The 25,629-nt window shown below is 37.8% G+C and overlaps 1 protein-coding gene and 1 long non-coding RNA gene across 7 annotated transcripts in view; one reads left to right on the top strand and one right to left on the bottom strand.

Annotated features, from left to right (window-relative positions):
* Positions 1-25,629, bottom strand: part of CNNM1 (cyclin and CBS domain divalent metal cation transport mediator 1) — a 73,580-nt gene that overhangs the window by 7,955 nt on the left and 39,996 nt on the right. For 2 of the 5 annotated variants that reach the window (XM_031956228.1, XM_031956229.1), the window contains exons 6-8: positions 25,335-25,382; positions 21,402-21,464; positions 11,859-12,019 (exon numbers count right to left, since the gene is read on the bottom strand). In XM_031956228.1, the coding sequence (XP_031812088.1) occupies positions 11,859-12,019; positions 21,402-21,464; positions 25,335-25,382 (272 nt within the window). Of the gene's footprint in view, positions 1-11,858; positions 12,020-18,818; positions 19,857-21,401; positions 21,465-25,334; positions 25,383-25,629 lie in introns of those variants that run through there. The other 3 variants (XM_031956232.1, XM_031956230.1, XM_031956231.1) reach the window with 3 other exon arrangements.
* On the top strand, positions 21,472-25,624 carry LOC116421922. Of its 2 annotated transcripts, XR_004232517.1 has the most exons (3): positions 21,472-21,623; positions 22,825-22,900; positions 25,466-25,624. It is a non-coding gene; the product is annotated as an uncharacterized LOC116421922 (long non-coding RNA). The 2 variants fall into 2 exon arrangements; XR_004232516.1 differs by lacking the exon at positions 25,466-25,624 and having other exon boundaries at positions 22,825-23,336.

The raw sequence follows: 25,629 nt of genomic DNA, 5'->3' as shown, positions 1-25,629 counted from the left end.
TGTATGGGTAGGTGGGAGAAGTGATCTATGTCTGCTGGGAATAGTGTTTTGGTTTCTCCAAAGTATATAAGTTCAGTACATTTGATGTTGAATTTCCAGTGGCACCCAAAATATCCTGCGCATTGGACACAATTTTGCCCTCAACAGAACCCTCTTAAGCATAAAAAAGATGGAGGTGGGTTCCAGAATGAGCATGAAGGCAAGAGTATGTTGGGATATTCATTAGCCTATGGAAGTATTTCTTTCCTCTTTCTCTATGTCCTGAAAGACATGGGACTTCTGGTGTACTGAAAGGCCAAGATGATTCAGCAGGAAGCATGGACCATCTTAGTTTGAATCAGAAATAAAGAAGTGATAGTAGCAGTTCACTCTGCCCTGGTCATAACACATTTAGAATGCAATATTGAATTAAACAGCCTGCCATTAAATCAGGAGACTTCCTATTTTGCTGAGAGGGAAGCTGGGAATGGAAGAATAAATCATCCCAGTTTAGCGAGAACACAAATTAGTTGGAGATCATTCAGAGGAAGGCAGTCAAAGTGGTGATAGGTCTTAAGTTGATACCTTAAGGTTCTGTGAAAGGAATTAGGGATGTTTAGCCTAGAAAACACATGATTTAAGTGGGACAAAAGGATTATCTGGAAGAAGGGTTTATTGGACTTGTACTATTTGGTTCTAGAAGGCAGAACTAAAACAATGAACTGAAGCTGTACAGAGGCAACTGTTTACAGCAACAGGTTGCTGTAAGGAAATGCTTCCTAAAAAGCAGAGATATCCAACAGTATAAGAAGTTGCCTCAGGCAAAATGGGAATTCTCTCAATGAGGATCTCCTTCCTTCTTTCCTTCTTTCCTTCCTTCCTTCCTTCCTTCCTACCTTCCTTCCTCTCCCTCTTTCCCTCCCTCCCTTCCTTCCTTCCTCCCTTCCTTCTTTCTTTCTTACCTTTCTCCTTTCTTTCTCTCTCTCTCTCTCTCTCTCTCTCTGTCTCTCTCTCCTTTTATTCAAAGTTCTGAGTTCCAAGTTCTATCTCTTTCTTCCTACCTGTCCTCTCCTCCCACTGAGATAGTAAGCAATGAGAAAAAAGGTTATACATGTGCAATTATGTAAAACATATTTATATCATTATTTTGTATGATTATAAAAGAAAGAAATGAAAGGAAGAAAGTGAAATATAGCATGCTTCAGTCTAAATTTAATCAATATCATTTCTTTTTCTGGAGGAGGTTAGTATGTCTTATCATTAATCCTTTGAGGTTGTCTTAGATCATCGTGCTATTGAGAATACCTAAGTCATTCACAATTCTCCACCAGGCAATATTACTGTTAACTGTCTACAACGTTCTTCTGGTTTTATTCATTTCATTATGCATTAATTCACATAAGTCTTCAAAGTTTTTCTGAAATTATCCTATTTGTTATTTTTTGTAGCACAACAATATTACATTACAATCATATACCACAGTTTGTTTAGCCATTCCCCAGTTGATGGGCAGCCCTATGATTCAATGTGGATTTTTCAAGCAAAAGCTGGACAATCATTTATCAGACATGGGGTGGAAGGAAATCTTTTTTAGGAATAGGTTGGGATGAATGGCTACTGAGGTTTCTTCTTACTCTGAGATTCTATGATTCTTATCTTTCTTCTAAGTCACCACTTAACCAAAAATAGTACCCAAGCCCCACCCTAGTCTGTGATGTGTTACCCTCACCACACCTACAACAGCTTTGTTTTGGGAAATCATTTTGGACTCTCTGGATCACAGAAAAAACAACTCTCAGATACAAAGAAATGTCAGTTTTGGAAGAAATTTTTAATGATTGGACCTAGTCTACCTCTTCTAATTTTTATTTTATTTTATTTTTTTTACAGATAAGAAAACTGAGGTTCTTAGAAGGGAAGCAATTTGATCAAATGGTTAATTGTGGTACAGCTGGGAGTCGAAATCAACATGGCCTCCTTCAGTGATCATTCTATAGCTACAAAACTATATTGTAACACATATTTACATAAAATTTTACAACTAAAAACCCCTATATTCCTTTCTTATGACAACCTATGAACAAAAAGAGCACAATAGGCCTCGCTTCCTTATAATTATACCTATAACTGTGACTGTGCAAGTATTAGTCTCGCTGTTTGAACTCAGAACTGAACTCAGGTTGGAACTTTCATTCAAACTCAGAACTTTCCTAACTCCAAGAGTGGCATTCTTTTTCTATTATGTCCTATTGTGTTTACAGATTTTTTTTTAAAACTTGGAATTCTTCTTATAACTTATTTTTAATAGTTTCTTTTTTCCCTTTGCAAATTTTTGGGGTGCAATTTTTGAGGTATAATACTTCCAGATCCAGATGGAAACAAAGCGGAACAATGCTTGGCACATAGAAGGTACTTAATGAATGTTTATTGATAAATTGAAGGAATACTTAAGACTGCAAATTTGAGTCATTTTAGAGAGACATGGACTGAGGGATACAAGGCTTTCAGCTGAGTAGAGAGCACTTATTAGCACCTGTTTAAAGAAGTGATTAAATAAAGACTTAAAAGTGGCATTTCTTATACAAGATTTTGACACATAATTGGCACTAATTACTTGTGTGACTATAGGCTAGTAATCTCTCTGAGCCTTAGAACTGCATGATTCTAAGCAAAACTGAGGCCACATACTTGAACTGAAGACTCAAGCATTAGATCATTCTCTGGGACATCTTTTTGCTTGAGCTTCAGAAATGTTTCATGCCCGTTCCATGTGAAAGTAATTTTCTAAGTCAGAAAATAACAGATTGGTTTTCAGCTGATTCAGGAGCTTAGGCGTGGTCTTTCCTAGAATCCAAATGAAGGATTTTCTGGTTCATTCAAATCTCAATGGTTTTTTATTCTTCTGTGAGTCACTGGATGCTTTCTCTCCATCTCTGGCTGAGAGCTCCTGACAGGCCAGAGCCCCAGCCTCATCCCTAAGCAAATTGAGGTCCTGGGAGTCTCTAATTGCACAAGTTCTGGTTAGGGAAAAGCTGAGTCACATTCCTGTTCAACACAAGTTGGAACAACTGTTTCTAAGAAGAAAGTTCAGATATTTTGAATGTGCATGACTTTGCTAACTAGCAGAGTTTCAGAGAAACATGGCAAAGTCTGTTCCAAGCCCCATAGCTATGGGTGCTTGCTCTAGTGAACAGCAAGCTCTAGGCCCAGAATTTTCCCCCAACACATTCAAATACATGCCTTTCTTTGAGTTCTTCATTTGGGTGCACAGAGCAACTGCAATTAAGAAATAGTGAAGGCTAATTGGACAGGGGCCAAGGTCAAGGAAGGGGACAGTTTATGACATAGATTAGAACTGCGGGTACCCAATTAGCCATAGTCATTTCCAGGCTCTACATGGGCTTCCTGCTCCCCAGAGTTGAATTCTCAGCACTCACCACCAGTTCTGTTATCCCTTTTTTCTCTTCTGCTTATATTGTATTTGCTTGGACCCAAACTCTTGAAAAGGACAGTTTAGTGGCGGAATGGAATGGATAGATGCTGAAAGACTTAATAAAGATTCAGCAAGACCTGAGTTCAAATTTAGCCTCAGATACATACTAGCAGTAAGACCATAGGCTAGTCACTTAACCTTGTTTGCCTCAGTTTCCTTATATATAAAATGACCTGGAGAAAGAAATGACAAATTACTCTAGTACTTTTGCCAATAAAACGCCAAGTGGGGTCATGAAGAGTCAGACACTACTGAATAACAACAACAATAAACTCTTAAAAGAATATATAAGATTCTGATTAATCATTGGGAAGCATGTTTTATGAAATGATGGGAGGCAGCATGGTGGATGGATTTGGAGCCAGTGAATCTGGATTCAAATCTCCATTGTGCCATCTTGTGCTTCCTGTATGACTTCAATAAAATTACTTCATCTCTTTGAACCTCAGTTTTCCTCATCTGCAAAATGGAGGAGGCAGACTTGTTGGCTTCGAAGGTTGCTGGCAGCTCTAAATCTACACTGCTATGAATTATTCTTAGGGATATGAATACAATGAATCTTCTTAGTTTAAGGACCTTAGACCTCAGTGACTTCATCTATAAAAGGATAATCTCTAAAGGTCTTTCTGGCTTCCCAAGTCTATTGTGGTAATTAAACCTGAATACAATATTTCTGTACCGATAATAAAATTATAGGATCCTTAATTTAGACCTGGGGAAAAAACCTCAGAGGCCATCTCATTCAGTCCCCTCATTTAAATAATGAGAAAACTGAGACCCAGAGAGTTGGAGTGATATCAAAAGCAATGTTCTTTTTGTAAACAGGCTTATATTTTTCACTCTGGTGAAATCTCTTATCAAAAGAATAGTAAAGACAAAAGGCACCTCAAGAATCATCTATTAACTTCCTAATTTTACAGAGAAGCCAACTGAGAAGTCAAACGACTTGCTAAAATCCAACTGCTATATATGCAAACAATAATGATGCTGCTAGGGTGCACTGAGCACTGAGCTTGGAGTCTTGAAGACTTCTTCATGAGTTCAAATCCAACCTCAGACACTTACTATGTGTCCTTAGGCAAGTCATTTAATTCTGTTTTCCTCAGTTTCTTCATCTGTAAAATGAGCTGGAAAAGATAATGCACTTTATTGTACTTTAAGGTTTTCAAAATCCTTCAGATGCATTATCTCAGATGTGTTGACTGTTAGGTTAGCATTTTCCTCCCTCTTCCCCCCTGCCTTCCTTGAAGGTATTTGCCAGTTTGTATTTCTCCCATCCTTTTCCTCTTGTCTTTATTATTTTCTATTTGTTCTTGTTGGAAAAAAAGGTTATTTTCATGTGGGATACTTTAGGAAAGCCTAGAAGGACCTCTTCACCCAACATAGCTGCCATACTTAATTATGCCTCTCTCTATTGAAAAAGGCCATACTTTTCTATTGAGCTTCTAGCTTTGTGAAGCATTCAGGTGAAGTGGTGAGAGAGAAATGGGATGATACCCATCTAGCCAGTCAGATCAGACAAATCATCTCCCTCAAACAGACTGGTTGTGTGACTTTAGGCAGATCACTTAACCTATCAGTGTTTGGGAAAACTCTCTAAGACTATGTTTTTCAGAAAAGGTGTGTTTGCATTGATGGAAAGAATTTTCTTGCATGAGTTCCTTATATCAATGTAATCATAGATCCCTTACCTATTTTACTAATTACTCCGTGAGGTCTTAAATGCTTAGTTGGTCTAAGCACTGGATTTCTAAAATGATATGAAATAGAACACAGGACTAATGAGTTTGATGTCAGGAAAGCTAGAAAGGTCTAGTTTCCTAATAAAAATACTGACCTGAATGGAGCATCAAAGCAGGATACCCCAACTAAAAGAGGCAAACTTTACTACTAAAGCTAAAAGGACGATGGAGATAAGTCTTCCCTACTTTAATTCAACTTAATAAATATTTTTGAACATTTATTATATTCAATCTCCAACATTCACCAAAACCTCTTAAAGTAGGGCAGAATTTCAAAGAAAGCTGGCATTCATCTTTAGAGGATCCTGATAGATCTGGCAATATGGCTCCCCCCAACATGTAAGAACTACAACTCAAATAATAATTAGGATATGAAACACCAGAATTTTAACAACTGGTTATCCCTATGTCCTTTTCTATTGGACTGCTTCAAGTACATCACCTTTACTATTCTTTCCCCAATAAAATCATCCAAGGCTTGGCACTCCATGCTACCAACATACCTGGCCACATTAGGTTGCCCTCCATAATCCCACTTAGGTGGCCTTTCTCAATTTCTTTAGGGGAGGTGACTCAAACTGGACAGTGTTCCAACAACTGCTTTATAGTGTTGGGGTCACCTTCACCTGGTTGGCACCTCTGGACATCTATAAGACAGAAAAGAAGTCTGGTACACAGGCATTGAACCAAAGCTCATAATCAAAACCTGCTTCCATAATGGAACCAACTGCTTTTTTCCACAAGTAAAGCCTTTTCCTGGTGGCTCCCTGAAGTTAATAATTTAAAGTACATTTCCTGATGTCTACATGAGCAAACTCAGTATGGTTCAATTTTAGTCTGTTCAAAAAATGACAAACTTGTAATTTGAACTAGGATGTCAAACTTGTAATTTGAACCAGGATTACAAACAACCAAGGAGGAAATATCTAGTTCTGGGCACTGTTGTTTATACAGCTCAAGTATTTTCTTTCTCTCTTTCTACTTTATAATAGTCAGACAAATGTAGCAGTTAAGTTTGAGTAAGGTGCTTGTGGATGTAGGGAAGGTTTTTGGAAGGTAAAGGCTTGATGAAGAAAATGAAGAAAAAGAAAGAAAAATAAGGAGAGGAAAATGGGAGAAAGGAAAGAAGAGTTGGAGAAGTGAAGGGAAGGAGAAAGAAGAAAAGAAATGTGGAGGAAAGGAGAAACAAGGAAAGAGTAAATGAAGATAGGGCAGGAAGAAGACATAAGGGATCTATTATATATATTAAAAAAACTTGTATAGAAAATCTATTTGACAGTTCAAAGCTGGGACTGATCAACAGAGGTGATTGGTCATACAGGCAGGGTGGAGCAGGGAACCTTGGTGATTACTGTTGCAAAGTGTTTTTTAATTTAGTTACCCAACCAGGCTTTCCCAATCCAACTTATTTCCAACAAACAAAAACAGTCCCTGCTTCCTTTTCTCTCTCCACAGAAGCAAATACTAACTAAGCAATCCCTTACATTTTGTCAGAGGCCAGAGTGCTACTGTTAATTTTGCAACCAATAACAACAAAGGGGCATTTTCAGGAAGTTTAGCTTGACAGCTAGACAGACTAAAGACTAACCATAAATATGGTTAATATTTTCCATATTCCATTTAATTATTCCAATTAATATATTCCATATATGGAAAATATGATCTTATTAAGCTTGGATATCTTTTTTATATTTTCTGTTATTATATAATTTAAGGCTGAAGTTTTCAAGGTCTTAAATCAGTCCTATAAAATAACAAACATATAATTAGAGACAATACATTATAAATAATAATATATGGTAAATAAATAGACCCTGTAATAAAAATTTATCATTTAAGCTCTATCATTTAAGTCTTCTTCTACTAGGTAATAATAAAATGATGAGTTCAAGCTTCTGTGGTTTAAACACAATGGTTTTTTATTCACTTATTTTCCTTTTTTGGCTAGAAGAACATTCCTTTTATCTCTTTTTACATAAATAATATATCTCTTTATCAAAAAATTTAAACAATAGTAATCAATGAGGCACTTAAAGATATAAAATGGGCTGGCTATATATATATTGTATATAAATACAATAAAACTATTTAAAATATTAAAAAAAAACATTCTGAGTTTAGAGGTTGTACAAAAAGCTGAGGGTCAGACTTGGTTTTTGTACTATAGTTTGCTGACCCCTGAAAAGTACAGAGCTGTCTTTTAAAGTTATATAAGTATCTAAGTGTTCCTTTGTAAATTATTTGTTAATCCTCAACTCAAAATAATCTAATGCTTAATCTAATGCTATTCTTTATCCCAGTCAATGATTAAGTGTTCTTTTGAACTCATGTAGAATCCTATCTTTCCTCTTCCAGAGACTTCTGGTCAATGGGGTATAAAGAATCCTTGCAGCTAATTCTCTCAGCAATTCACTAATGGAACTTATTCAATCATTCTAGCAACCATCCTCCTTCATGCTCTTTTTGCTGCCATTATTCACAGGTTCCCTCAGAGTCCTCATTGCTTCCTTCCATGAGGCAAAGGAAAGAGAAATAGAGGAGTCATCTAGAGATGGAAGCAATGTTCTGTTCCAGCACACTGTAAATGCTTAATAAATTCTTGTTGACATGACAACTAAAATATCTTTTCATCCAATGGTTACTTCCTGTGGTAGCTGCTTCCCAGATTGAACTTGAATCTGCCAAAAAGTAATATTTTGAGCAATAGCATGAGCTCACAAGTTGCCTTCATAAAGTATAATTATAAATCTGATAGTAAAATAGAACATTTAAAACAAGGTTTTTGAAAGGAGATTTAACTGATCTCTGTTTTTCTCAAATTTCTCCACATATGGATACTTTGCCTTAGGTTCCTCAGTGGAAGAAAATATTTGAACTACTTAGCTATATATTTACAGTGGAAGTGTGGACCTAAGATTTAAAAAGGGGATATTGGCCTTCATGGATTCTATCAGGAGCTTTTCCAATACTTCACTTGTCTTCATAACTTTAATAAAGGTAAACTGAAGTACATACTCTCAGCAAAATCAGTTTATTAACAGGGATGCATATAACTTAACAAAGTGGGTCAGAATGTTTTCCTCAATAAAGCCAGCATCCCGATGAGGAGGGAACCATTTTTATTGACACACAAGAAAGAAGGGATCTTGTAATTGTGGAACATCATGATTGGGCATACTAAGAAAGGTGAACTGGCATTCACATGAGGATAATCACACTCCTCTTGGACAATTAAGGAATGTTAACTGTTTATATGGGACCTATCTGCACCTTGTTTGCTCAGGGATCAAAACTACCAGACTTGGTATCTCCTTGGAAGAGCTAAAACCTCCCTTAAATTCACAGACAAACAACATATTTTTGGGGGGATGATGCCAAGTTAACTTGGGGTGGGGACTTAAAAATAACAATCAGATATCCTAATAGTATTCCTGGGGCTACTTGTAAGAGAGAGACAAACTTTTCTTTTAGTTATACTTTTAAACTAACTTAAAAGGAAAGTGGAATTCTTGAGTTTAACTGAAAGATATAGCAATGTCGTTTTAGGCAGGTGCAGACTCAATTATAAAATTAATACATCACAAAATCAATTACATTGCAGAATCAACATAAGTAGAAACACAAGGTTATATCAATTTTGATTTTTTCACACTCTAGGAAAAATAACCTGGGCTTTTTATGTCTCCATTCATTATTGGTAATATGAGACTTAACACTAACATTACTTTTCTTCCCACCCTTCTTTACATGCTACAAGTGATGACCCAAGGTTAATATCTGTAGGCCTTTCAGAAATTCACTGAGAAAGACACCCAGTTAAGAATTTTTTAGACTCTTCATTTAGTATATTTTTTTCAAGGATCTGTAGTGCCTTCCCATGATAGCCATTATAGAACAAGTTCTTTGAGGAACCACTGAATTCCTATTCCCCAAGTACATCAAGGCCTGCAAAAACTTGCTGTTGCTCAAGAAGCCTCTTGGCTTACAGTGCCAAGGGCACATCCATCAAAAATGTCTCCAAAAATATAGGACGCTCTCTTCAGTGAAATTACACCATGATCACTGCCAATAATGGTAAAGGAGGGAAGAATGGACAAAGCCCTCAAATAATCCCAAAGTTTCTTGCCTTTACTCCCAACTTCCCTTGCTTGAATTTTTACCATTTTTGCTAATAAAAAAAAGAACTGACACTGAGATCTTAACATCTTTCATTTCTCTTATTCAATTCTGATGAAGGTTTGTATTAGCAGTGAACTGGTTCCAGAGTAGAGAGGACAGTCATGGAGAATTATCTCATGAAAAAATAGATAGATTCTGTAATTCAACTATATCTGTAATTTTTAAGAGCTTCCATGTTCTCTGTGCTAGTTTCCACACCCACTTTTTGAGGGTCCCAATGGCATGAAGCAATGGTGTGGTGGAAATAGCACTGGTTTGGGAGTCTGGGGACCATGGTTCAAATTTCAGTTCTCTTCCCTGCTAGTTGTGTGACTGCAGATGAGGCACTCTGGGTCTCAGTTTCCTCATCAGTAAAATGAGGGACTTGGATTAGATGACTAAGCTCTAAATCGATGTTCCTCTGTTCTGCTATATGTGCTTTGTTTCTTGCTATACACACTCATCCCTTAACCTTCCCTCATATAGTATAATTTGAAGAACTGACTATGATTTTAATGTGTTGCTTTACAGGTCTCGGCTGTTATGTCCAGAGATATGCCCATGAGACCACTTTCTTCTGTAAAACACCAGACACTGTTTATCCTTTGCTGCCACAGTGAAAGGAAATGTGTTTCTTCTCATATTTGTGATTTCAAAATGCATCCTCTGAAAGTCTAGTATGGTAAGTGCCATGATGAGGGCTACTATGTGAATGAGCACCCTAAAGGCAATTTGTTGGTTTAAACCAAGTTGGTTCAAGAGGACAGTCAGGCAGTGTGAATATAATGTTGCTGTTAGCCTTAACGACATGTATTTATAAAGCACTTTACAGTTGCAAAGGGCTGTATCATCATCATTAGCTCACTTGATTCTCATAATAACCCTGGCAGCCTATTGCCAATATGTTGATGAGAAAATAATGGTCAAAGAAGGTTAAGTGGTTTGCCCTAGAATGGATGGCTAAAAAGGATGCAAGAACTTTCCCTTCTGAGGTTACTCTCCATCTACTCTGAATGTAACTTTTATATACCTCTCTCTCCCCAAATCAAATGTAAGATCCTTGAGGGAAAGGACTATTTTTGCCTTTCTTCATATTACCAGTGCTTAAACATGGTACTTGGCACATATTAAGTGCTTAATAAATGCTTGTTCATTGATTGATTAATAGTGGATCCAAGATTCAACCTCAGATCTCCAGACTCTCAGGTCCAGTGCTTTTCCCCCAATACTAGACCCAGATCACTAATAGATTTCAAACAATTTGTAGAATATAAATTCAAAGAAGGGGGAGGGATTGAGAGTAGAAGGAGAAGAGACCAGAGGAGAAAAAAAAAGAGAATATTTACTGAGAAGTTTTTGTACCAACACCAGTTTAAATAAAGGGCATGATAAATCTTGTTTTTCTTTAATAACACAAAGTTGTGGTGAAAATCTTTTATGTGATTTTTGAAGAATACTTTCCCCCCAGCATATACTACTGACATAGAGTAATACTGAATAATAAAAATGTTTCTGGGCAAATTCAGTCAACTTCTACTTTAGGTTATAAATTGTAAGCCATTCTAATTATGAGATCATAATATCTTCTCTTCCTTACATATGGCCCTAAAAGCATCTGCTTTTATTATTCCTGATATTGTTATGGTTATTTTGTCCAGGTTTGTTACTTAATTGGTATAGGCATTAAATATATATGCATATGTATTTAATTGGTATTGGTATAAACATTAAATAAATTTTAATTGGCATGTTTAAATTGATTTTCCAGTGGGGAAATTTCCTCTGTCAATGCATATCAACACCTACTCTGCAATTTACAGTATTAGAGAGTTGCTTATGGCCCAAGGATATAGTGTGTGTATGTATGTGTGTGTGTGTGTGTGTGTGTATATATATATATATATATATATATATATATATACACATACATGTATGTATGTATGTATATATGTATATATAGGTGTGTGTATATCTATGTTTACATTAGAGACATAACTTAAACCCTTATCTTCCTGATGCTAAAGCTGGCTTTCTATCCATTAGGCAACATGGTCTCTCTTTAAGTTTATAATACTGAAGGAACACACAGAAGCAAATTGAACCATGTGGATGAGGGAACCAAAATTTTGGAATTCTGTTGTGCCTCAGGGCAAACTGTTTTATCTTGCTCTGTGTCTTAGTTTCTCCATGTGGAAAAAAGAAGAAAAGAGACCTACCTTATGAGCATGCTGCTGGGTATAACATGAGGAATAATGAAGGTTAATGAAAAAAATGGATTTATGAATGTCAGAAAATGATTACCTCCTGGCTCGTTGCTGGAAAATGGATTGTTTCTTTGACATATATTGTTTATTATAGGATGACACAGTTTAAGGGACTGATTAATTGTCCTCTCCCTGGCTCTGGGTAGCTGCTTAATCTCATGGAGTCTGTGCAGAGTAGAGGGGGCCAGGCAACAGGAATGGAAAGCCCTCCTGGAGGGTTACCTTCACAAACTGCACATCACTGAGGATGTGGACTGAGTAGTCAGGCGTGTAGAGGTTGTTGCTGCTGTACAGCTGGGTGGTGCTGCCCCCATAGTCACTGCGCTCTCGGTTTGGAGACTCAGAGCGGTTCAACCCACTGCAGCGAGAAGGGGATCGGTTTACTGCAGATGTTGACAAAGGAGGAGAAGGAAGAAGAGGAAGAGGAGAGGGTGAAGGAATAAGGGGGAGAAAAGATGGAGGTGGGATAGGGTGGAGGGAAAGGGGTGGAAAACGGAAAAGAGACAAAGAGAGGCATTTACTGAGCACCTCTGGACTTTTAAGCAATGGTCACACTGGGTAGTGCTAATATGCCCCTTGTACTTTCCACTTTCTTGGGGAAAGTGTCATTTTATTTATACAAGGAGTCAGTAGCCTTAGAAAGGAGTTCATAGCACAAACAACTCAATGGATAAATATTCTTTTCTTTCGTTCATGCTCCTTCCCTTTATAGGTTCTATAGATAGAAATCAAATTTTGGGAGGAAGAATGCTAAACTATCCGCAGGATTACAACCATAGCTTATTAGCTGCAAAAAAAGACCAGAATAAGAAGATGCGAGACAGTGCTGGGAGCCCCACCCTCCTTATAGCCCAGCTTCTTAAACTGTGGGTCATGACCCTATATGGGGTCTCATCTGAATGTGAGGGTCATGAAATTGTGATTTATTATCAGTAAATGTTTGATTTGCATACCTATTTTACATACATATATCTGGAGTCAAGTAAAAGTTTCTCAGTCATAAAAGGGTTGCAAGTGAAAAAAGTTTAACAAGTCCTGCCTTATAGGAACAAGTGTTGTATTTTTCAACTGAACTGAATCTTGTATCAGATGTGGCATTTAGGTTCTCCCAGACCCATCATTGCCAACGTATAGAATTGTCAACTTCTCAGAGACTATGGTTCTAATCTCCTGATTTTACCAACTCCTTCATAATCTTAAAATCTTTGCAATGCAAAGAAAAACTTGTTGGCTAATTAGCTAAGAGCTAATTTTGTTGACTGGTCAGCTGAGGCAAATTTACCTACCCATTGCTCACTAAAAAATGAAAAACTTCCAAGTAGGATTAAATCCCCTTGCTAAAGAAAGGGATTGGTGCTACAGATCAATGAGAAAAGTCTCTCCCAGATGTCATGTTGTTGGAAGTCATGTGTATTTAAAATTAGAGAAAGCAACAATGATACTGTATGAGGATGTATTCTAATAGAAGTGGATTTCTTCAACAAAGACGAGATCTAACTTAGTTTCAATTGATCAAGGATGGACAGAAGCAGCTACATCCAAAGAAAGAACACTAGGAAATGAATGTAAACTGCTTGCATTTTTGTTCTTCTTCCCAGGTTATTTATACCTTCTAAATCCAATTCTCCCTGAGCAACAAGAAAACTGTTTGGTTCTGCACACATATATTGAATCCAAGATCTACTGTAATCTATTTAACATGTATAGGACTGCTTGCCATCTGGGGGAGAGGGTGGAGGAAGGGAGGGAAAAAATCGGAACATAAGTGAGTGCAAGGGATAATGTTGTAAAAAATTACCCTGGCATGGGTTCTGTCAATAAAAAGTTATTAAAAAATAAAATAAAATAAAATTAGAGAAGGAATCACTCTATCAACCACCAAGAAGTTACCAGGTTAAGGATTGGAACTGTAATCTCACTGGTACAGGGAACTCCTTGGTTTAGAAATCTCATCCACCAATGCACGTCAATACTATCTATACAACTTCTAAGACAGAGAGCTGAGCTGAGAACTTAAGTGATATCCCCAGGATCATATTAGTCAATATGTGTCAGTGGAAGTACTTGAACTCAGTTCTTGGCTCCAATACAGCCCTCTGCTCATTAGCCACACTATCTCTCTTGCTGGGAAACTTCAAGAAAAAGGGGCAGCTAGGTGGCACAAGGAATAGAGCATATGACTTGTAATCTGGGTGATTTGTATTCCAGTTCAAACACTAACTGTGAGACCCTAAGTCACTTAACCCTGATTGATTCCCCCAAACCCCAAAACAAAGAAAAAGATAAAGAAAAAGGAAATATAGTCAATTAATTTCCAAACTTCCTTGATTACCATCCCAAAGTCATCCAGAAGGTTAAAATGATTATAACAGCTAGCATTTATGTAGCATTTTAAGTTTTGCAAAATACAAATATCTCCTTAGTTTTTACTGTACTATGTTGTGAGATATGTTGATACTATTATTATTCTGATTTCATAACCCTGAGACAACAGGGGTTTTGCCGGGGTCGTTCAGGTACTAAAGTATCTGAGGCAAAACTAGAACTCAGGTCATCCAGATTCTAAGTCATGGGCTCTATCCACTGGCCCCAAGTAGCTTGACTTCTGTAGGTGGTCCTTAGATTTCCTCAATTATGAACTTTTACAAATACTACCCTGAGGTCTCACAAGGATATGATCCTGATTTCTCTAAGGCTAGGCTAGCAGAACACAAGCTCTAAAGTGCCTGCTGAAAGATCTGCTGTCCAAGGCTCAGCCCATCTGACTTTAGAAAATTCTTGTCACAGAAAGTAGACCACAATCAATCTAGTTTTTAGCTATAGCAACTTAGTCTGACTGTCTACTAAGGCATAAAGGGGTCACAATATACCTCAATGCAGACCTCATGAAAATAATAAAACATAAATGCAACCCACACAAGATAAAGGCAAGCATTCCCTATGTCCAAATGAAGCCTATTCTTGAGCTCTCCCCAGACTGTCAAGGAGGAGCATTTCTAATGTGGACTAAGGGAAGCCACCAGAAGCTTGGGGATTCTGGTTCTAGTTCTGTCGATGAGTAATCTTGGGAAACTGAATTCCTGTATCCCAACTCACCAAACTATGAGCTATATATTGGTCATCATCCAATTACAATATGGATTGTATGAAGCACCTGCCATGTACAGGAAGTTAGCCCCTTGACAAAAACAACTTGAATCCATCTAGCAAAACACACACTGGAAATAATAATGTGTAGCCTTAGAAGTACTCATTGAGATACATATCATTTATAAAGCTATTAGCCCTAAGGGCTTGGACCCAAATAGAAACCAGTAGATCACATCATCTTAATAGATATGGGGATGAAGGGTAAATATCTTGGGGGAAAACTGGGTCCTTGTTCCTAAGAGAGCTTTAGGGCCTGAATAATTCAAAGATAAAGTCTAAGATTTCCCAGCAAAGAGACTTAGAAACTTTCAAAAAGGACAGCCCCCGTGAATCAAGAAATCTCTATCATTGGCCTTTGTTGCTTTTATTTAGTTATGCCCAACTCTTTGTGATCCTTTATGGGGTTTTCTTGTCAAAGATAATGGGGTGGCTTGCTATTTCCCTTTCCAGTTCATTTGACAGAAGAGGAAACTGAGGCAGACAAGATTAAGCAACTTGCCCAGGGTCACACTGCTAATAAATATCTGAGGTTATATTTGAATTCAGGAAGATGAGTTTTCCTGACTCCAGTCCAGGGGAGCTATCCATTGTATCATCTAGCTGTGCCATCACTGGCCCAGGAACTTGGATGAAGGTCAGTACTGTAGATAATTTCCAGGCCTTAATGGATTTTTCTCTCTCACTGGATGAAGGTAAGCTAGATATTTCTTAGTTTCCCTTCCCCATCACCCTCTTCCTCATCTTGTTTTTCTTCGAATCTCAGTTCAAACACCACCTTAATGTATAAAAGCTTTTTTTTTTTTTTTTTAAGTTTTTAAGGCCTTCTCCTTCAAGACTACTTGTCAGCTGACTTGTATATCCCTCTAAATAAGCAGAGGCAGCATGGTTTGGTGAAGAGGGCTGCCATCGAAGCCAGAAAAACTTGGATTCTAATTCTGCCTCTGAACAAGTACTAATTATGCAAGTGACATCCTCTCAATAGCCCAAACTTACTCTAAGACTACTAAATTTTAGAGAAGATACTATTTTTTCTTTGTAAAGGGAGTTCTTCATCTAGGAACATGTTATATTAGTGAAACCATTTTTGTCCTTGTAACTCTCATAATGTCTAGAACATAATAGGTACTTATTAATTAAAGCTAGAACACATACATAAAGCATATGTATATAATATATATAAGTGTGAGTATGTGTGTGTGTGTGTGTGTGTGTGTGTGTATTCTTATTTGATCTCACAACTGCTCTGTGAGGTAGGGCTATCATTACCCCCATTTTATAGATGAGGAAATTGAATCTGAGAGGATGTCTTGTCCAAGGTTACATAGCTAGTAAAGGTTTGAGGCAGCATCCAAACTCATTTTCCTGACTTTACATAGCTGCCTAATAAACGAGAGACTCATCACCTTTCTGGAAGATGGGTAATAAATTGTTCAGCCACAATATTTTTAACCCCCTAATGAGTTCTTGTGGATCCATAATTTGCATTCCCCACCAATAAAATCATAGCCCCCAAAAGGTCTGGATACAGGTAATCCTTCTTGCCTGCCTAAAATTAATGATTAAAAGGACTGAAGGGGCAGTTCTTTGGTTCATAAGAACCAATTTACATTTAAATTCAAATTTAATTAGATTTAGAGCTTGAAAAGGCCTTTAAGTGCTCCTAAATCTAAGATCACTTAGGAAGGAGATAGTTTTTGAATCCAGGTCTCTAACTCTAACTCAGCATTTTTCCATTGTCCCATGCTGCCTCTCTAATAAGATTAATTAGAGGGAATTGGGATGTTTGAAAGTATTCTCAAGGGTTGCATGAAAACAACAGTTCCTATTAATGACAGAGACATTCAGCAGAAAAACATTTACTTCATATCCTGTTAGGGTGCCCTTGAAAAAAAATCTGATTTGAGTTTTGGCAGCTCTGGCAGTAGCTGTTCCCCAGTTATGACTGGTTCAGCAGGGGCCCAGGCTGATGTCTCCACCTAATCCAGTCTTACGTAATTGTGGAAAGTAGGGCAGTCTAGAAGCTTCTCAGTGTGTTATCTGGCTCTAAAACACCAGCTCTTAGAAGGGTCCTGATCCCAACTGAGATAGACACAGCCAATGGGGAACGAGGGTGTGTTAGGGGCAGTGCCTTTAGAAACCACTCAATATGCTTGATAACCTCTGACTTTCCCTACCTTAATGTGTGAATCACCCAACCATAAGTCAGGAAGGGCATTATGCCAGGTGTTGCTCCTTGGTTCACAATAAGGGAGCTATAGTATTTCCTTTATCTATAAAGGGAGGAGGTTGAACTAGCTAATTTCCCATAATCCTAACTGGGGCTCTTTCCACTTGTTTCTGTGGCAACTACTGGGTCTGTGGCAACTGCTCTCTTTACTCCCTGTAAACAAGGAGAAATGGTCACTCCATTTCCTACCACCTCCCCCTACTGCTCTGTGACTCTTGGAGCTAGGATTGGCACATTGTGGAACCAAAGATCAGGGTGATGTAACAACCTAAGTCATATGTGGTAAGGAAAAAAATATAGGATGGGCAGCAGCACCCACCTCCAAAGTTACAAAACAAAATTCAACAGACTATTGACTTGTCAGCAATATTGTATAGGGTACCCTTGGTTAATTGTGTGTTGGACTATATCAGAAATTCTTAATTCTTAGAAATTAAATTTCTGTATGATTGATTTCCTTTGAAATACTATGAGTTTTATGCATAAAAATATGATTCTTAGAAAGGGTTTATAGGTTTGGGCAGACTTCGAAAAAAAATCCAAAACACAAAATATGACTAAGTATCTTTACTTAAATATTAGTGGTTTTTGAGTTCCCTTCCACCTCTTGGATTTTGTAAACATTAAGCTGGGCATGGATTGATAAATCTCTGAGACCAGTAGACCATTCCTCCTTTTTTTTTTTTAAATAAAAGCATAATTGATATCAATTTTTCTCTTGAGGGGAAATTATTTTTAGAAAAAAAATGCTTCTAAGGATGTAACAGAGCCCCAGCTAATTTAAATTCTGTGTAAAAACCTATTGTGTTTCTCTAGTCTGATATTCCTCTCAAGATAAAACACTGTTGACTCTGCATTTTTAATAAGTGTGTGCATATATTTAGGGACTTCTAAGCAAGAGACATGGAAATGATTTTAATAAGAAGCAGAAATTAGTAACAAACCAATGTCATGAGTATGAAAAACACTTTAGTGTTTAGTTCCCTTTGGTATTTCTTAAGAACAGAGGGACACAGACTCAGGAAATGTAGCATGGAGAGAGAGCCCAGTACATTCCAAGGAGGATGGAGCAAAAGTTTCCGTAAAAGGATGTCCAAGTCTGGGAATTCTCTTTATTATAAGTAGCTATGGCAAAATTGGTGAACATGCCCTGTTCTCACACACCTTAATGCTAGAAGGAAACCATAGAGAACTTGTTATATAAGTTCTTTCGATATGAGAAAGGGAATGTTATTTGAGTTGACTCTGACTAAAGGGAGGGTGGGATTAAAAATCAGGGTGTGGGAATGGATGAGAATCATCAATGTTTCAGAAAGCCTCCACGCTACAGTAAAAGGCAGGAATTAGGCTCTTGCTTTAGTTATAGCACCTGTGTCTACAAGCTAGAGATGAGTAAAAATGAGGAAGTGATGGTTCCTTCCAAGTGGGATCTGGATAAAAAAATCAGTGAGTTCCAAAGCTTGGGTGGTACAGAGGTGGTACTTTCCCTTAGTATTCATGGATGAGGATATGAAGCAGAAGTCTGGCATCATATCCATTTGTTATACCTGTTGGATCTTCACCAGTGATCTATTAGTGACCACAATTGCTGATAGTAATTGTAGAGGGGATTCTTGGGATAGGAAAAAGTGGGACTAGATGGTTTTTGAGTTTTCTTCTAACTGAAGCAGAGTCAGAGTCAGAGAGATAAAAAATCCAAAACAAATGGAGAAAGAGAACAAGAAATGGGGAGGGGAGGAGAGAGACAGACACAGACACAGAGAAAAACAGAGACACACAGAGAGACAAAGAAGCAGAGAATGAGAGGAAGAGGGAGAAGGAGAGAGAAAGGGAAAGAGAGAAAAGGAGAGATAGAATTGAGTTTGGCTATTCTCATTGAGCTATGATTTCTCTTTGCCAAACTGATTGGGATGCATTTAGCTACATGATTCTGAAATAGCAAAAGTCAGAATTTTAGAACCCATCATTTAATGGCACAAATATGCAAAACTGGAAAAAGAATCTGCCAAAAAATTCTAGTAAAGCAACTTCGGGCCACAATCTAAATTCTGCAACTTCATTTCAGTTATCATCCTAGATCAACTTGCTCACATACCAGTGTTCACTCTAGCAAAACTGATGAAAACAGGAATATTTCCATTGACCATATTTCACAAAACAAAACAAACTACATTTGTTTTAGGCTGCCTGAGTACATGTAGAGAAAGTGCTAATTAATAACATTGTTTATCTGAAGATTTCAGAGCAGTGACTTCAATTTTGGGAAAAAAGATCTAGTTCTGAAATCTGTTAACTTGCTCATAGTTACATGGCTATCATTAGCCAGAGACAAGACTTGAACCCAGTCATAAAAAGAAACTTAAAATACAGTTGTCTGCCCCTCCTGAAAGTTTTGTGTTTTGTTTTTATAAGGCTCTGTATCAGTAAAGAACTAACATTTGTCATAGATAGATATTCTGCAGGATGTGGGTGAGGGAGAAAGGTAAATGGCGAGGAGGGACAATGAGAATGCATGGTTTTAATGACTTTCCAAAAATATTTCCAATTTTTTACACCACTCTACAATATTCTCTTTTTTCACTCAAACTGAGGGTCGTATTAGAAATAATCATTATGAACAACATGGACAAGGTGTAACATTCTATGATATAACAGCCTATGATATGGCCATGAACATCCCCATTTCACATACTGGATCCACTTCTTTCTTTCATCAACTCAGCTGCAACTTAGCATTTCCAAAAAGTGGAAAAGATGGTTGAGATATCTGGATTCAGAGCAGGAGACTCATATAGGAGGAGAGTTCATTAAAAAAAAATAGTGTACATACGTCTCACTCTCACCTTGAAAAGGGAAATAGAAAATGAAAATATAAGTGCAAAGAGGGAGCCCAAATGTGCACTAAGACTTTCTTTTATATAATCTATTACTGGTCTTAGGTAGAAACATAGTAAAAGTGGTGATCAATTAATAGTTGCAGTAGGGGGCAGGTATTTTAGATACCCAGTGGAGATGGTTAGCTAAAATGAGGCAACAGGAAGGAAGGCTGGTAGGAAGAAAAAATAACATGCTCATATTTCTTCCTGGTTTTTTTTTTCTGTTGTTCTCATCATTCCTTTCTTCTATCACATGCAGAGTGGAGGAAAACAACTCACTCTGCTCCAAATGGGTATCTCTCATTTCTTTCCATGGCTAAACATCTAAGGTCCAAGCTAAGGATGAAGAATGGGATTGAAAAATTTGAGAAGGACACTCCCAGACATGCAGCAACCAAGCATTAGTGGAAAACTGTGTGCAAATAGGAACCTGCCCTTCCTGCCTTTGGTTGACTGTGAAGCTTACACAGTAAAATGTTGATTAAACAATGCCTGGAACATGTTTGTTAATTCAATTTTCTGGTTAACTGTTAAGCAGACAATCCTTTCACTTTCAAATCTTGTTGATAAAAATTCTAAATCCTTTGAGTTCACTTTTCTAATTGCAAAACGTATAATACACAGTGACCTCCTCATGTCTGAGGATCTTTAGGAAACCCACAGTATCATTCTGGGTATTATTTATAATCACAGGCCCTCTGGAGAGAGAGAAGATTTAAAGGTTGGGCTGAATATTAAGTAATCCCTGGGCATACTTTGGAATCTGGAAGTTTGTTTTTCATTTGCTCTTTTCCCCTAGCTTCCCCTCCCACCCCCCAATCTAGTTCATAAAGATTTCTGATGAATTGGACTCCAGTTAATCAAGGTTTTACTGAACCGTGTACTTGTCTCAGGCTTTATCTTATGTGCAAAATAACAATAAGCACAATAATATTTAATTATTTTATGAGACATGGAATTAATTGGAAAATTGCTTAGGTTTTTTCTTCTTTCCTTTTTGGTCTGAACTTGTGATTTTATTGATTCAGGGAACTGCTAAGCTTTATCCACACTGTGGATCAGCAACTCACCTGTGACAATCAGGAGCTTCATTATGAGCATAAATTATGGCAAGAAATGTTCTGTAAATATCCACAGTTACATATCTATTGTGTCTTGGACATGGCTTTGCCTGCTTCCATAGTCATTATGCCATGTTATCTGGAATATTTCTCTTGGACATTATATGTGTAAATACTCATAGCTATATTCCATGGAGTTTAAGTTTTTGAATGGCATTATACTAGTAAATCCTAGGCTACATATGTAAATTATTATGCTTTTACATGTTTGGGTAGGTAACATTTTGTGATGTGGCCATGAATGTCCTCAATCCAGAGACTAGACCCATTTCCTATCCTGGTATAGAAGTACAGACCAGCTCCTCATGCAGGGCAGGGCAGGGCAGGGTAACCAGCGCCTTCCAGTCCCCTAAGCTCCACAGCGTCCCCTGAGACAGCCATGCACGATTACCTGGGGAGCCTGCCAAGGATTCCCCTCTGCTGAAGGCGAAGGTACGGGACACTGAGACAGGCACTAGAGAGGCAGTGGTCAAAGAAATGTGAGGAGGAGAAAGGAAAGATAAGCACAAGGAGAAAAACAAAGGAAGAGGAAAAATGTAAGAGTCTGTTCCTGGAACTTCACAGCATTACAGTACTCTGTCTGAAGTAAACCTGTCTCTGGTTCTAACTGAAGGTGAGTTATCATGGATTAAGGTTATAACAGGTTGTAAGGGGCAAGGAAGCTGCTCTCTATCTTAACTAATTATTCTTGTTAACTTGGTGCCAAACTTGTTTATAAGTTTCTGAAGGGCTAAACATGCCTAGTGCTTCCTTCTAAATAGTGACCCATTAGAAGCAGAGCCCTAGTCACCTTATCCTAGTTATAACTGGTAGCCATATTTTTGCAAATAGTAACTTGTGTGGGAAATATATTATATACCCTTCTTGTATTGTTTTTTCCTGAGGCAAATGGGGTTAAGTGACTTGTCCAGGATCACACAGCTAAGAAGTGTTAAGGGTCTGAGGTCACATTTGAACTCAGGTCCTCCAGACTTCAGAGTGGGTGCTCTACCATTGTGCCACCTAGCTGCTCTCCCCCTCCTTGTATTTTAATGAGGATCTCCCTCCTTATGGATGACAGTGCTATTTAACAAAGAATAAAAGTTGGGATGGGAGATCAATTCCTTTGCAGTCTTAATTCCATATATTTACTTCTCAGCAGGCATAAGCTGCACTATTTGTCCTCCCCCCACTCTTGTTTTTCCTTTTCGTTTCTCCTTTTTTCCCCACAAAATTAAAGGTGGGTGAGGGGAACTTAACTTGAAGCCTTTCCAAGAAGAGACCAGACATTACCTACAAGTGAGCACACATTGAAACTGATTGTGCCAGAGCAACTCATCAGAGGGGAGTTAATCTTGATATCCCTCATTTCCACACCTGCAGCATGATTAAGGTTCCTTCAGGGGAGAAGGGATAGAATCAACATCAGAGTAACTGACATCTGAGATACGAAATAATATCTGATGGGGAAGCCAACTTCAAAGCAGCTTTCATACCTCCAAGATTTCTCCCAGTTCAAATCTATGAACCTCTAGTTTTATTAAGCTCATTACTGTACCATAAGCTAGCTTTCCATAGGAAGAGGAGCCCTTTAGAAAGTCATACCTTGCTACTATCAGGAAAAGTGAGGTTCTTTATGTGTAACTTCAAGATTTTATATGACAGCCATGGGGCAAATTCTCTTGCTACTTTGTCATATTTACTCTTTATCCTCAATGGCTGATATAATTTCAGTCTAGCTATGAATCATAATATAGGAAATCAGGCAAATCAAGGGCTCATTCCCAGTTCAATCTGCACCATTCAATCAAAAGTTCTCTTTATTTGGTTCACAGCTTGACTTGTGAAGGGAGAAGGCTTTATTGACTGAGCTTCCCTGCAGATGCTTCCTTCTAAACAATTGCCCCTTATGTAAGTTATTACCAGGTTTGTATGCATTTTATTCAATGAGTGGAGATAGAAAAATAGCAGTTTTCACCTTCAATGGCCTGTAGGTTTTTTTTTTCCTAAAGGATTATATAAAATAATTTTTGGTTTTGTTTTAGTGAGTGATGCATTTACCCAAAGCAATGGTGCATTGGTACTTACTGGGATTTCACTGAGAAGAAGCAAAGTAACTTGTCACACCAAAAGTGTGACAGTGACTTTAACAGTGACTGAACCTTTCAGTCAGTATTGCAAGTTATGTTCTCCTTGCTTATCGTTGATGTTGAGGAGCACCAAAATGACAACATAATGTTGATACTAGGATCAGTGTACAGGTTGTCAAACTGTGGCTGATCAGACCAATATAACTCAGAAAGTACCACATAGCTTGGGCGCAAATATGTTCCTACTTCACTCAGGGGGAAAATGTTTTTAAAAACTTTTAAATGGGGCAAAACTTTTAAAAACATAAGACAAAGGAAAGGAGGAGACTGGAAGTGTATCATTTCTCACATTTTTTTGAGAGAATAAATATAGTCTGAGTTGAAGAGAAGAGGGAATTTTGGAACTAATCTTCAATTGCTTCTACCTATTCTGGAATTTTGGGAGCCTAACAGTTTGGGGAAGACAGTCTTATAGCTCATTAGATTTCTAAAGACTGCTGTTCTCTAAATCTCATAGATCTTCAAGGGGAAGTGAGGTCTGGAGCTCACTCTAGGGGAACAAAGTTCTTCTCATCTCTCCCTGACTCTGGAGGTCTTCCTGAGTCACTTACCACCCATTACAACAACATTAATGAAACCAAGGTGTCAACTACTCAACTCATAGAGGCATGGGAGTACTTACAGTGTGTCTCCCACTGGAACATGACCTCATAGATGGCATCAATAATTGCTTTCATTGTGTTCCTACTTAACAATTCCATCTCCCCATCTCCCTCAGCGGAAGACTTCCCTGACCACACAAGTTTTATGACCCTCACCTACCAAATTAAGCAAGACTGAAATGTTCTGTCTTCATTTTAGAGATTTGCTACATTTACTATTTTGCTATCATCTCAGGGAGTGTCTATGGGAACATCCTTTCACTCTTATTTCTGTTATGACTGTGAAGTAAAGTTTTACAGCAAAAGACTATATGAAAGTTCAGTTTCCTGAGGCAGGTAAAGGACATAAATTCTGAATCTCCCTGATGTAGTAAGAACCCTGGACTAGGACTCTAGTTCCAGCTGGCCTGTTGACTTTCTGTATGATTTCAGACAACTCATTTTTTCAATTTCTCCCTCCAGAGTAGGCAATGTTACTCTAATTATTAATAGTAATGCAATAACGTTGTAATTCATAGCAATGTAAACATACACAGAGGAACACACTCACCAGGAAATATGATAATCAAGTGCTTTGGGATCCTTTGATGAATGCATAAAAACAAAGCACTATTCTATTTTTAATGTAAAAACAAAAGAAACAAAAGAAAGAAAAGGAAGAAAATGCTTCCTTGGATATATAAATGGCTACAATGAGAGTCAATGGACTAAAGTAACACAAAATTTAGATTAGGGAACCCAAGAGCACACAAGAGAAAAATACCTCCTGGATTACATATACCATACCCATGCACCTATGTCTATTTATAAGAACTAAATGGAAGAAAGCAGGCCAATGGTACAGAGAATAGACAAACGGTTGCCATGTTATTTGCAGCGTAGCAACAATCAGCCTCATATCAGCACTGCCCATATTACATGTACTTACAGAGCGATGGAGCATCGTTACTTACTCAGATTTCACTGAGAAGCAAGTCACCTGTCACACCAACTCAACAGTAACTTCCTCAGGATATCCTCACTAGTTCTTCTCAAGAATCAAGACCAATTAATATATTAGCGGTGTCTAGTGGTCTTTACAAAAAATCCTAATTTATGAGGAGCACAGATTTAGAGAGAGAAGAGACCTTACAAGTCATCTAGTCAAATCTTCTCATTTTACAGATGAGGAAACTGAGACCAAGAGAGACAACTTGATACATCTAGGGTCACATGGAATAAATGGCAGAATCCAAATTCAAACCCAAGATTTTAGACTTCAGTATTCTTTACTATACCAACCATTTCCTTATCTAGTGAAGAAGACAGCTTTAGTCTTATTTTTTTTTAAAGAGCATGAATATAATCTGACTCTCTGATACTTGAAAATAAATAAGGAAAATTCCCCCCTTCAATATTTCAGTGATATGTAGATAAGCAGGAAGCATTTTAGTCACACAGAAAATAAGCAACAAACCCAGCAACAAAAAGACAAAACGTCTTATGCTCATTCCAAGCTTGGGGCCTGAACTGCTCAGTCCAAAGCCCCTGTGCAATGTGTTTGAGGCAGGCGCATATTGCTGTATGTGAGAAGAGCAATTGAGGAATACATACAAAAGGCGGAGGATCCAGCCAGACTTCCAACCTTCCGCACATCATTATCTAAGGAAAGAAGCGTGAAATGTAGTCAGTGGTAACTCAGAAAACACACCTGCCTACTGTGTCCTACCTCTCTTTATCCGTAGCCCCAATTGAAGCCAGAAGATACAGCCAGAAGATACACCCAGAAGATAGAGAATGGGGGAGACAGGGTATGGGAAGAAACTCGAGTCAAATTCCTAAGTCGTCACTGGCTTTAGACACTTTTATGCTGCACAGACTGGGACTGGGGAGGAGCATAATCAAAGTA

The sequence above is a fragment of the Sarcophilus harrisii genome, chromosome 2 (assembly GCF_902635505.1).
Source record: "Sarcophilus harrisii chromosome 2, mSarHar1.11, whole genome shotgun sequence".
NCBI classification, from domain to species: Eukaryota; Metazoa; Chordata; class Mammalia; order Dasyuromorphia; family Dasyuridae; genus Sarcophilus; species Sarcophilus harrisii.
The sequence above is the reverse complement of the archived record's forward strand: the minus strand, read 5'-3'. Positions and strand labels throughout refer to the sequence as shown.